The sequence below is a fragment of the Pelophylax lessonae genome, assembly GCF_965119305.1.
Source record: "Pelophylax lessonae genome assembly, chromosome: 7".
NCBI classification, from domain to species: domain Eukaryota; kingdom Metazoa; phylum Chordata; class Amphibia; order Anura; family Ranidae; genus Pelophylax; species Pelophylax lessonae.
In genome coordinates this window covers 79,495,597-79,509,235 of record NC_138774.1, presented here as the reverse complement: position 1 = coordinate 79,509,235, position 13,639 = coordinate 79,495,597, and the positions used below count along the sequence as shown (strand labels likewise).

General features: G+C 46.7%; 1 protein-coding gene across 1 annotated transcript in view; it reads right to left on the bottom strand.

The window, feature by feature from the left end:
* Positions 1 to 13,639, bottom strand: part of ACP7 (acid phosphatase 7, tartrate resistant (putative)) — a 60,628-nt gene that overhangs the window by 31,404 nt on the left and 15,585 nt on the right. The window contains exons 3-4 of the mRNA XM_082262643.1: positions 12,828 to 13,031; positions 11,577 to 11,759 (exon numbers count right to left, since the gene is read on the bottom strand). Of these exons, the coding sequence (XP_082118769.1) occupies positions 11,577 to 11,759; positions 12,828 to 13,031 (387 nt within the window). The remainder of the gene's footprint in view (positions 1 to 11,576; positions 11,760 to 12,827; positions 13,032 to 13,639) is intronic.

Here is a 13,639-nt window from a genome sequence, read left to right as displayed (position 1 = left end):
CGCAAGACCTTAGCCAATCTGCCTTATGATGGATCTTGCCTTTTTGGGGAGTCCTTGGATACGTTGATTAAGGGGATCACGGGCGGTAAGAGCACGCTCTTGCCCCATTTCCCCAAGGCTAAGGGGGCTCCTGGTAAGAAGCATACTAATTTTCGGCCTCCTCAGGGGTCCTTTCGTGCCTTTCGGTCGCACTACAAGGGCAAACCGTTCAAGGGTCAAGGCTCCCAAAAGAAGCCGTGGTCTGGTAAACAGAAGTCCGGTCAGTCCGGACCCTCTACCCATAACAGTGCGGCCTGAAGGGGCGCCCTCACCCAGTTCTGGGGTGGGGGGACGCTTGCTCTTTTTTCTTCAACCCTGGCTGGCCCGCGTGCGGGACCGGTGGGTTCAGGAAATCGTTCGATCTGGCTACAAGATCGAGTTTCTCTCTCGGCCGGAGAGCAGATTCTTTCCCTCAAATCTTCAGCTGTCTCCGGAGCGTTTGCGGGACCTGCACCTAGCGGTGCGGGACCTGAGGGCTCAGGGAGTGGTGGTTCCGGTGCCTCATCGGGACAGATTTCGGGGGTTTTATTCCAATCTGTTCACTGTGCCCAGAAAGGAGGGCAAGGTTCGTCCAATTCTGGACTTAAAGGCTTTGAACCGCTTTGTGCGGGTTCGCAAGTTCCGCATGGAATCCCTGCGGTCGGTGGTGGCTGCTTTGGTTCCGGGGGAATTCATGGCCTCCATCGATCTGAAGGATGCGTACCTTCACATCCCGATTTTCGAGGGTCACCAGAGGTTCCTTCGATTCGCCATTGCGGAGGATCATTACCAATTCGTGGCGTTGCCTTTTGGTCTCGCCTCGGCTCCTCGGGTTTTCACCAAGGTGCTTGCTCCCGTTCTGGCTTTGTTGAGAGCTCAGGGCATCTCTGTCCTGGGGTATCTGGACGACATTCTGGTTCGGTCTGCGTTCAGCCAGGGTCTGGAAAAGGACCTGTCCGTCACGATGCAAACTATACAGGAGTTTGGTTGGACGATAAATTTTCCAAAGTCGACGCTGAGTCCGTCGGTTCGTCTTCCCTACCTGGGAATGATCCTGGACTCGATCCAGGCGAAGGTCTTCCTGCCGGAAGACAAGCTCAGGACTCTTCAGGAGGAAGTCAGGTCCCTCAGGGACAGTCCGTGCTCGTCACTCCGGACGTGCATGAGATGTCTGGGATTGATGGTCTCGGCTTTCGAGGCGATTCCCTTCGCCCAGTTTCACACGCGGGGTCTCCAGGCGGAGATCCTGTCCAAGCGGGACGGGCGACCCCAATCTCTGGATCTTCTAATTTCGTTGAGCTTTCGCACCAGAAGGGATCTTCTGTGGTGGCTCCAGTTTCCGATGATATCGGGGGGCAAGTTCTTTCGTCCTATCTCATGGACAGTGATCACCACGGATGCCAGCCTGTCGGGCTGGGGTGGTGTTCTGGGCGTTCTGTCCGCCCAGGGAACTTGGTCGGAGGGGGAGTCCTCCCTTCCGATCAACATTCTGGAATTGCGTGCGATAAATCTCTGCCTTCGTCGCTGGACGGACCGACTGCAGGGCTGTCCGGTTCGGGTGCAGACGGACAATGCCACGGCGGTGGCCTACATCAACCACCAGGGGGGCACCAGGAGTGCCCGAGCGGCTCGGGAAGTGGCCAACATTCTGTCTTGGGCCGAGACTCATATCCCGGCGATAACGGCAGTTCACATTCCGGGGGTGGAGAACTGGCAGGCGGATCAGGGGGAATGGTCTCTCCACCCGGCTGTCTTCCAGATGTTGTGCGCGAAGTGGGGTCTTCCAGATGTGGACCTGTTCGCGTCTCGTCTGAACAACAAGGTGAGAAGGTTCGTGGCAAGGACGCGCGACCCTCGGGCAGACGCATCAGACGCGTTGGTAGCCCCGTGGCATCAGTACAGACTGATGTATGCGTTTCCACCGATTCAATTGCTGTCCAGGTTCCTCCGCAGGTTGCACTCGGAACGCAGCACGGTGATTCTTGTGGCACCGGACTGGCCTCGCCGGTCCTGGTACGCAGACCTTGTGAATCTGGCGGTCAACGCCCCATGGCGTCTACCTCTTCGAGACGATCTCCTGTCTCAGGGCCCGATATTCCATCCTGCTTTACAATCGCTGGCTTTGACGGCCTGGCTGTTGAGACCGAGGTCCTGAAGGATAGGGGTCTCTCCCCTGAGGTCATTCACACTTTGATCAATGCGAGGAAACCTTCCTCAGGGAAGGTCTATTACCGTACTTGGAAGGCCTATTTTGCCTGGTGTGAGTCCAGGGGGTTTTCACCTCGCACGTACTCGGTTTCTCGAGTGTTGTCCTTCCTTCAAACGGGTGTCGACCAGCGTTTGGCGCTGGCTACGGTTAAGGGTCAGGTGTCTGCGCTGGCCGTTCTTTTTCAACGTCCTGTGGCTTCTAACTCCTTGGTTGCCACTTTTGTTCAAGGAGTGCGGCATCTGGTCCCTCCTAGGAGGGAGCCTCTGCCTCCTTGGGACTTGAATCTCGTTCTGTGTTACAACGTGCTCCTTTTGAACAGATCAGGGAGATCTCATTGTCTATGTTGTCCAAAAAGGTCGCCTTTTTGGTAGCGATCACTTTGGCTCGCAGAGTGTCGGAGCTGGCGGCTTTGTCCTGCAAGTCTCCGTATCTGGTCATTCACTTGGATAAGGTGGTCTTGCGACCTAATCCTTCTTTTCTTCCGAAGCGAGTTTCGGAATTCCATCTCAATGAGGATATTGTCTTACCTTCGCTGTGCGCGAAGCCTAAACATCCGAAGGAGGTGAGGTTGCACTCTTTGGATGTTGTTCGGGCGATAAGGGTTTACCTTAAATTGACTGAGTCTTTTCGCAAGACGGATTCTTTGTTTGTCCTTCCGGAGGGTCCTCGGAAGGGTATGGCGGCGTCGGCTTCTACCATCGCCAAATGGATCAGACAGACCATTGAACAGGCATATGCTTTGCAGGGAAAAGTTCCTCCTGTGCCTGTGAAGGCGCACTCTACTAGATGTCTGAGTACGTCTTGGGCCTGTCGTCATGGGGCTTCTGTGGCCCAGGTGTGTAAGGCGGCGACCTGGTCGACCGTACACACTTTCACGAAATTCTACAGAGTAGATGTTCAGGCATCGGCAGATGCTTCCTTTGGCCGCAAGGTTCTTAGTGCGGCAGTTCCTTAGGGTCCTTTGTTTTGGACCCCTGGCTGTTTGGGATACGTTTTTATCCCTGGGTTATTTGTTTTTCCTGGGTTGTTGCTCCTGTTGAGCAAGTTTTTTTCCATGTTGCCCAGCTAGTGTCCTTCCTTTGGTAAGGTTCCTTTCTTTGATGTGGAGACTGCGTTGCCTTACGGCGCGGCTGCGTTTCCCACCCCTCATGTTTGCACTGCTTTGGGACGTCCCCATTGTGACGAATATGAAGAGGCGGCGACTGTCGGAGGACGTAAGAGAAAACTGAATTTTTGTAAAATCTTACCTGTAAAATTCCTTTCTCTGAGTCCTCCGACAGTCACCGCCCCCGCCCCTCTTTTGGGGTTTGGTTGTATACTCTACTGCTATTCCACTGAAACTGAGATATGGTTGCAGGAAGTAGGAGGGTATTGACTGAGGGGACCACCCCCTGTGGGTGGGATATGTTAAAAGCTTTAATGTTAACATATTCTGTTGCCTAGCTACTCCTTCGGAGCAAAGTCTAATACCCCATTGTGACGAATATGAAGAGGCGGCGACTGTCGGAGGACTCAGAGAAAGGAATTTTACAGGTAAGATTTTACAAAAATTCTGTTTTTCTATGCTGAGATCACCATTGAGGTATTTATAAATTGCTATCATGTCCCCTCTCAGGCATCTCTTCTCCAGGTAGAATAAATCAAGTGATTGTAGACGCTCTTCATAATTAAGGTCCTCCAATCCCCTAATTAGTTTAGTTGCCCTTCTCTGGACTCTCTCCAACACATCCCTCCTGAGGACTGGCAACCAGAACTGGACAGAATACTCCAGATGCGGTCGGACCAGAGTTTTATAAAGTGGAAGGATTATAGTCTTATCTCTGGAATACATCCCTTTCTTTATGCATGCTAATATTCTGGTGGCTTTGGCAGCTGCCGCTTGACATTGCATGCTGTTGCCTAATCTATCATCAACCAAGACTCCCAGATCCTTCTCCATTTTTGATTCCCCCAAGGGTTCCCCTCCTAACGTGTATTGTGTTTTTATGTTTTTAGTCCCCAAGTGCAAAACCTTACACTTCTCCACATTAAACCCCATTTGCCATGTCGTTGCCCACTCCTTTGTTTTGTCCAGGTCATTCTGTAGCATATCTGCTTCATGCTGTGCCGTTATTGCCCTGGCCAATTTTGTGTCATCTGCAAAAACTGATATAGAACTACCGATCCCATCCTCAATGCTGTTTTTGAATAAATTGAACAAGGTTGGTCCCAGGACTGAGCCTTGGGGGACCCCACTTACCACCTCAGACCAGTCTGAGTATGCGCTATTTATTACCACCCTTTGGACACGCCCTTTTAGCCAGTTCCGTATCCAAGAACAAACCTTGTGGTCGATGCCTGCAGACCTTATTTTATAAATTAAGCGCTTGTTGGGAACTGTATCAAACGCCTTAGCGAAATCCAGGTACACCACATCCACTGGTCTCCCCCTATCAAGCTCACAGCTGACCCCCTCGTAGAATGTTAAGAGATTGGTTTGACAAGAACGCCCATTTTACAACACCAGGGGGGGGGGCTATTTATAAAGCAGTATAACCTTGGCAGGGTGCTTTACACATGTGCTTTGTGTGTTGCTTGACCAGCCTCTCCTTCTTGCTGCAGCATTCAAAGAGAAATATAGGGTTTCTGTTTTTTTCCAGAATCATACTTACATAGGTGGATGCAGCATCAGTTCGATGGAGCTGTCAGATCCCGACTCTGTGGTCGTGATGACATGGAGCCTGAACCAACTTCTGTGACCTCAGCAGGGAACGGACTTCAGCCCACTCTCTGATGAAAATGGGTCACAGGAGTGCAGAACAAACTGCACTCCTTTGATCACACTTGCCAACTGTCCCGTTTTTGCAGGGACGGTCCCGGCAAATAGGAGCTTGTACTGGGTAATTTACATTGTCCCAGCAAGCGCCCGTCATTCGGCTGCCCGTAAATGCCCGTTACGGGGCAGCAGGTGCCCATAAAAAAATTATTGCGGGCCGTCATCGTAACTGCGCATGCGTTGTTCTGACACCTTACAAGCTTGGGAAAGTTCGTACAAGCTTGACCGGGCGGGCGCATGCGCAATTACGTACTGGCACCATTAAAACCTATACCAGATAGTATAATTAGGTTTTATCGTACTTATTTACACCTTGCACTTTATTTATATTTCCATATTCCATTTTTTGTATGGTCACATCTGAGCACATTTGACACTTTAGAATAGTAGGGAATTGTGATGAGAATTTTAAACTTTAGGCAGAAGTAGTGCAGCTGAATGGGAGAATTATTCCAACTCTGCTACTTTGGCCTGAAGTTTGAAATTCCCTTTTCAATTTCCTGTAATTCTCTCTTTATTGAGTAGACCCTATAATCTGATAAGTAGGCGGAGATGAATTATGTGGAGAGGGCGGGGCTTTGGGGAAGTGGATGTGGTAAGTAATTGATAGCTGTGCTGCAAAGTGTCCCTGGAAATTTTTTCAAATATTGGCAACTATGTGTGATCCATAGAAGATGTACAGCCAAACAAACTTTTGCTGTACATCTTCTTTAAAGCAGAACTGAATGCACAGCTCCAGCAGAATGTGAACAGCATAGCTGTATATTATGGCAGACTTTCTTCCTGAAGTGCCCTCCTCCGCGATCTCCCTCTTTGCTAAATCACTAGCGCTGACATTTTTGCCCAGTATTCTTCTAGGTATGGGGTCTTCAGCCATTTTGATTGGCTGGCCTAGGACAGCATAAGTCCCTTGCATGCGCAAAGGAGTTACTTTGTTCTGGCACCAATGGCATGCCGAGATTGTGAATGTGTGGCTTAATTGTGCATGTGTGGCTATGTGCAATAGGAAGAAAATTGCTGGCTCCCTGACAACCAGCATCTCTGAGCTGTAACTGTTACAATTAAAGTATAACTAAAGGCAAACCTTTTTTTTTTAGCTTTTGGATAGAATGGTAATGGATTAGAATGCTTGTCAGATTTTATTGCTGTCTGTGTTAGGGAGATTAAATCCTCTCTATTTGTCCTGTTTACCATTACCATTGAAAGTAAAAGAAAATCCCATTTTTTGGGTTGTCCCCAGAAAAGTAATAGTGGGGAAATCTTCCAATAGGGACACTAGTTTTGATGGAATGAGGGATATTTGACGCAAGCAAAATGCCAGTGTTACTGGAGCAGTCTATGCTAGGCCGGGAGGGTTATAACAGTTTCAGTATGAGTCCAAAAAGGTTGTGGTCCACTTAGATGGCTGCTTGCGGTGAAGAGAGAAGCAACTCTGTGTGACATACAAGGGGAGAGAGAAGCGCCTCCTCTTCTGTTTCCTCAGTTCCTTCCCACTCCCCACCCCCATCCCCTGTCCGGCCTCATAAGTCCCCATTGCAGACATGACTGCCCATATTATCCGTTCCTACACTTCTCAGCCCCTTGTGTACTCTCCATATCGCATATAGCTCTACTTTGGCCCCGATCTGCTCCCGTCGTTTTTTCATTGCCTGTGGACATATAAGCCCTCTTCTAAGATGGCCCCTGCATGGCCTGAAAAAGGAGCGCATGCTCCGCAACGCGTCGCTGCTTGTTCCTGGCTCTGCACACCAGGAAGTGACGTCACGGCCACTCCACACGCGGACCAGCGCTATCCACTGCAGCTACGGACCTGGACTGTCTCCCACAGGAGACCGCCGCTCCCCTGCACCAGGAACAGCTCCGCAAGGACTTAAAGGGACCCCCTGGATGTGAGATGCCCAGGATCTCCTCATATAAATTGATGCCTGTTACCACTTTAATATGGGATGAAAACAATATTACTCACAAGAGTAAAGGTTTTTTACTGCTACACTCAGATCGGCACTTGGGTTTCTCTCTCCCCTTGTACACTAGTTTTGTTGACCTGGGGGTCCCCAAAGAATTCCCTTAGGCCAGGTTCACATATCTGTGAATTAGATGCGGTTTTCACCACACCCAATTCGCATGATATGCGAGTGTGACCGGATCTCAGTAGAGTCGGTTCACACATGTTCGGGGCAGCCGCAGTGCGGTTTCCAAAAGGGTCCTGTGCGGTTTTGGGTCCGGTTCAGGCTGGAAACCGTGGCCGCACATATGTGAGCCCGGCCTTTAGTTTGCAGGGATTTCCTCTCACTTCCTGTTTGGCTATGGGGCAGGAAGTGAAGGGAAATCTCCGCAATCGGACACAGCTGGCGAAAAAAATTCTGACAGGGGTTTTAACCTTCCCTTGCTCTATCCAAGATTTAAAAAAAAGTTTTGCCTATAGTTCTACTTTAACAGTGGTAAGAATTCTACTCCTAACTGTTTCATATTTTAATTATTACATTCTTTAAATAGTGAGGCAAAGGCCACGAGCTAATCAACCAATGTATTTTTGTGAATTGACCTTTAGTGTAAACTGCATTATTTTATGAGATATTTAGTGATTGTTTATGGGAGGTAGTGCTGGAGCATGTCACACGTTACACCCTAAATACAGGCATAATGTGTAACACATTCCAAAAGGTGAATTGAACCTTTAAAAAGTTAAAGGCTGCTTTCAAACTGCTCCGTTGCAAAAAAAAAGTGGTAAAATCGCTTATGCATTTTGCCACTTTTTTTTCTGGTGCATCTTGTGGTTGCTTGAAATCAGCCTGCACCTGTGAAAAAATGTGACCTAAAAAAAGTACCAAAAATGCAACCAGGGGTGCATTTGTGATGCATCTTCCATTCACTTTAACCACTTGCCGTATCGGTACGTCACTAGCCTGGGAGGGTCTGGGGAGCGAGCGCGCGCCGCCTGTGGCACGCTCCCGCTCCCGCGTGGTCACGCACCCCCCCGCGCGGGTGACCAGCGGACCCGATGTCCGCCGGTCACTCTGCGATCGTCGGGAGAGAGGGAGAAAGGCAGGCAGCTTGTGTAAACAAGCTCAAATAAAAAGAAATATTCAGCGCTGGACTCTTGTACACACCACTAATAAATGGACCAGCAGCTAAGCACTCAAGGGCAATATCTCCAAAACACCTTCTGAATACATAATAGAAAAATAGTGCAGCGCAATCCTAGTGGTAAAATTATAAAATCATGCAGAGTCCCAGTGTTAATAGGTGTCCATATAAACAGATAAAAGTCTCCAGTGTAAAGTGGTCCTAGGGCAATTCCATAAGGTGCTTGTCTCCACGAGTGCTCATGCAATCCCACCACCTGTTCACACTGCCGCTCACCTTAACAAAGAGACCCTACAGGGTCAACCAGCATTTCATCTCAAAATCAAAGCATCCTCACACTTTCTTCCTTAAGCGTAGTAAATGATTACACCTCCGATGCACTGTCAGCTCCTCAAACAATGTTACCAATATGTGTAGGAGACAAGAAAAAACGATCTAATGCTCTCTGTATGCAATCAAGCACTCTTTAATCCATATAAGAAAACAACTCACATTTTTGAAGAAAATAACAGCGCATATCTGCAGAGTTTGCAAGCAGGCGTGCATCAGGTCCACCAACCCGGAAGAGTGAGAGGCGGCCGCGGGTCACGTGACATCCCTCGTTGTTGCGAGGGATGTCACGTGACCCGCGGCCGCCTCTCACTCTTCCGGGTTGGTGGACCTGATGCACGCCTGCTTGCAAACTCTGCAGATATGCGCTGTTATTTTCTTCAAAAATGTGAGTTGTTTTCTTATATGGATTAAAGAGTGCTTGATTGCATACAGAGAGCATTAGATCGTTTTTTTCTTGTCTCCTACACATATTGGTAACATTGTTTGAGGAGCTGACAGTGCATCGGAGGTGTAATCATTTACTACGCTTAAGGAAGAAAGTGTGAGGATGCTTTGATTTTGAGATGAAATGCTGGTTGACCCTGTAGGGTCTCTTTGTTAAGGTGAGCGGCAGTGTGAACAGGTGGTGGGATTGCATGAGCACTCGTGGAGACAAGCACCTTATGGAATTGCCCTAGGACCACTTTACACTGGAGACTTTTATCTGTTTATATGGACACCTATTAACACTGGGACTCTGCATGATTTTATAATTTTACCACTAGGATTGCGCTGCACTATTTTTCTATTATGTGTAAACAAGCTGCCTGTCAGTTCTCCCTGTGTAGAGACACTGATCATACGGATCTACTATGTAGAACCGTTGATCAGTGTAACTACACCTCAAGCCACAGCCAATCACAGTTAGAATCACGCCCCTAGGGACACACACAGCCCCTCCCTCTCAAATAAAGTTAACCCCTTCACTGCCAGTGTATTTTTACAGTAACAGTGCATATATATAGCACTGATTACTGTAGAAATGTCACTGGTAACCCCAAAAGTGTCAAAAATATCAGTCAAGGGTCCGATCTGTCCGCCGCAATGTCGCAGTACCGCAAAAAAAATTGCAGATCGCCGCCATTACGCGTTAAAAACAAAAACAACAAAAATGACAAAAATCTTTCCCTTTGTTAGTAAACGCGATAACTTTTGCGCAAACCAATCAAAATACGCTTTTTGCGATTTTTTTTACCAAACATATGTAGCATAAAACAAATTGGCCGAAAATGTTAAAAAATTTTGATTTTTACTTTTTTTTTGGGGGAATTTCATATAAAAAAATGTGAAAAATATTGTTATTTTTGCAAAATTGATGCTCTTTTTTTGTTTATAGCGTGTGATCAAAAAATCCCACAGGTGATCAAATACCACCAAAAGAAAGCTCTGTTTGTGGGAAAAAAAGGACGTCAAATTCGTTTAGGTACAGCGTCGCACGACCGCGCAATTGTCCGTTAAAGTCACGCAGTGCCGAATCGCAAAATACCCCCTGGTCAGGAAGGGGGTAAAATCTTCCGGGGCTTAAGTGGTTAATAGGGAGGTCCGTTTCTTTTACTGCCCAAAACATGTACCAAAAATGCAGCATGCAGGCCACTTAAAAATGCAAATATCCCGCAACTGACTGAAGTGAAGAGTTTCATAGGATTTATTGGCCATGCATTTTTCTATCACTTTTTGTGAGGCAAAAATGGAAGAAAAACTGATCAGTGTGAATGGGCCCATAGAGTGAACAATACAGTCAACTGCAGAATGGGGAGAGGGTGGTGACATAGCTGTCCTAGGGGCACAGAAGACTAAAATCTGCCATGATCAATATTCATTTTATTTCATAGTTACATAGTTAGTCAGGTTGAAAAAAGACAAAGTCCATCTAGTTCAACCAATAAAAAGGGGAAAACACAAAAATATATATTTTTTTACAATCCTATATACACAATCTCATACCTGCAGTTGATCCAGAGGAAGACAAAAAAACCCCAGCAAAGCATGATCCAATTTGCTCCAGCAGGGGGAAAAAATCTTCCTGAGGCATTTAGATGATCCCTGGATCAATTTTACTTATAAATGTTAGTACCCAGTAATGTTATGTACATTTAGGAAAGAATCCAGGCCTTTTTTAAAGCAATCTACTGAGCTGGCCAGAACCATCTCTGGAGGGAGTCTATTCTACATTTTCACAGCTCTTACTGTGAAGAAGACTCTTTTGGAGATTAAATCTCCTTGCCTGCAGATTTAAAGAGTGCCCCCTTGTCCTCTATGGAGACCTTAAAGTGAGTAACTCAACACCAAACTCACTATATGGACCCTTTATGTATTTATACATGTTGATCATATCTCCCCCTTAATCTCCTCTTCTCAAGAGAGAATAAAATCAGCTCCTCTATTCTTTTCTCATAGCTGAGCTCCTCCATGCCCTTCTCTGCACTTTCTCCAGTTTCCCGATATCCTTTTTGTGAACGGGTGCCCAAAACTGAACTGCATATTCCAGATGAGGCCTTACTAATGATTTGTACAGGGGTAAAATGATATTTCACTCTGGAGTTCATACCTCTCTGTATACAATAAAGGATTTTGGTCACTTTGGAAACTGCAGGTTAGCATTGCATGCTATTATTAAGCTTATGATCTACCAGAATACCCAGATCCTTCTCCACCATTGATACCCCCAGTTGTACTCCCCCCTACATTTCCATTAAATGTCTACTGCACTCTACACTCAAAGTCCATGCTACATCTGCCCCAACAATTGACCTCACTCTTCTCTCATACAGCCTACTGATTCCAATTCTCACAATCTAGTACAGTGGTTCTCAACTCCGGTCCTCGGGACCCACCAACAGGCCAGGTTTGCAAGATAACTAAATTACATCACAGGTGATCGCATTTGCTGCTCTGTGATTGCAGTATTCTAGTCTGCATCTCCCCAAGGTAATACTTAAAATCTGGCCTGTTAGTGGGTCCCGAGGACCGGAATTGAGAACCACTGATCTAGTACACTACATGATCATCATCTACTGCACTCTGCAGGCACAGATCTCTTCACACCTTCATGAAAACTCCCAAATTCTTACCTACCCACATGGAGTATGGCATCATACATGTCCATCTGGGTTTCCTTCTGGAGCCGAGATAGTGACTTAGCATTCTCATTCCCCATATCTCCAAACACAGCCAAGTGTGGTCCCCATGATGGGTCATTACGAAGGGCCCGGAAATAAAACTGAGGGCTCCAGCCAAGTGAACTGCCACAGTGGTAAACTGAGAAACATAAAGAAGAATAAAAATGGAATAAATGACAGCAGGGCAATGATCTTATAAACAGATGTGCCCTACTTACTAATGTAGCAGAGGGGTGAACGTTTGTTTTTTTTCCTCCTCCCACAGATTTTCCCATAACAGGAATCTGGGAAATTTCGGTTTAGGGCTCTTTCACATGGCCGCTCCGCTTGTCCGCAAATCATCCAATTTTTTTGCGAACATAATGTAAGTCAATGGCACTGCGGATGTCAGCGGAATACCATCCGCTGACATCCGATTTTCCTCCTTTCAGTTCTGTTTCGTTTTTTTGGAACGGAACAGAACCCTATTTTTTCATCCGTTCAAAAAACGGAAAGGAAGGAAAATCGGATGTCAGTGGTGTCATCCGCTGACATCCGCAATGCCATAGACTTACATTATGTCCGTATATCATCCGCAAACGGATAGGATGATATGCGGGCATACGGAGCGGATGACACAAATGTCATCCGCTCCGTGAAAAAAAAAAAAAAAAGTCCCGCAGCGGAGAAGAAATGCAGAGCGGCCGTGTGAAAGAAGCCATAGGCAAATGTATTCTATGGAATAAAGGGTAAGGCAAAACATTTGTGCATAGCTATAAAAAACATTCTAAATAGCTTTTTTTCCCTTTTTAATAAGTGCATCTCTGTTCACATAGTCTCTTTTCTCAGCTGTCTAAGCTGGGGGATAAGAAACACCAGTCCACTAGTCTTCCCCATGTAAGACTGTGCAGGGGTGTCTGTGAGGACAATTTTGATAATTGGAGGAGAGCAGACTGAGTTCCTACTAGCAGAGCTAGAGAACTGGCCATGCTGTGTTTTCCTGCTTAGTGTGGCTGGTTTTTAATAAGAAAGCAGAGTGACTGGCAGAAACACCAGGGATTTCACTCAAAGAAAACAATAAAAAGAGAACAGGATACGTTCTCATACAAGTACATGGTACAGAAGGCACATAGCAGGTATATGACATTTTGGGGAACATATTCTTTAATTAATGGATGGTAACACAAGAACAAAGAAGTGCCTTGAGCATCATGGACCCAGGTCTCACCATATCTCTGGCTAGGAATCAGATTCTTCATGGTAACCCGATGGATGTACATTTTCCTCTTCATCGGTCCTCCATCCACAAATAAGGTTGTCTCACCATAAGCTGTGAGGTTAAATGAAGGGGGTCCTGGAAGAGGACTAAACTCTACCATAGAAGGAGTCCAACTGAAGGTTGTCCATGTCACCGTCATAGATGATGGCTGACCTAAATTAATAAATTGATTGATTTGGATACCATGGTATACAATGTGCAACTTTACAAAAACGAATACGTCAGTCTAACATTTTGTATCCAACATGCTCCCCACCCCCTTTCAGTCTGCAGGAAAAAAGAGAAAAAAAGAATCCAACACTTTTACCTATTCCATTCTAAACTGCTAAGGTGTGTTCTGAAAACTGATGCCACTGGCAGCCGAAATACCCAGGTACCTGCTGCAATTGATATGATAAAGTTGCTGTTCTGGTGACAATATTGCATCTGGCTTCTTTAATTTTTAAGGATGTTATGCAGGAAGGGTCAACATGGTCACCCACTAGGTAGATTTCATCTGGTTCATCGGGAACCATTCAAAATTCTCTTTGTGTATGGCCAGCTTGGGAGGGGGACAAGAAAATTATTGAAGAGAAGGTTGAAGGAAGGGGTAAGAGTCCTGGAGAGGCAGAGCTGTGGGTATTCAAATGGACAGTTGTCTCCTTTTCGCTGTGCCAAATCTAATCTAATTCAGCTAACTAGAATGAGGAAGGATCTGATCAACCACTGGCAGTCAGAGACCCTGGCAGGGAAATCTTCCTCCACTGCCAGTTTTAGCCATT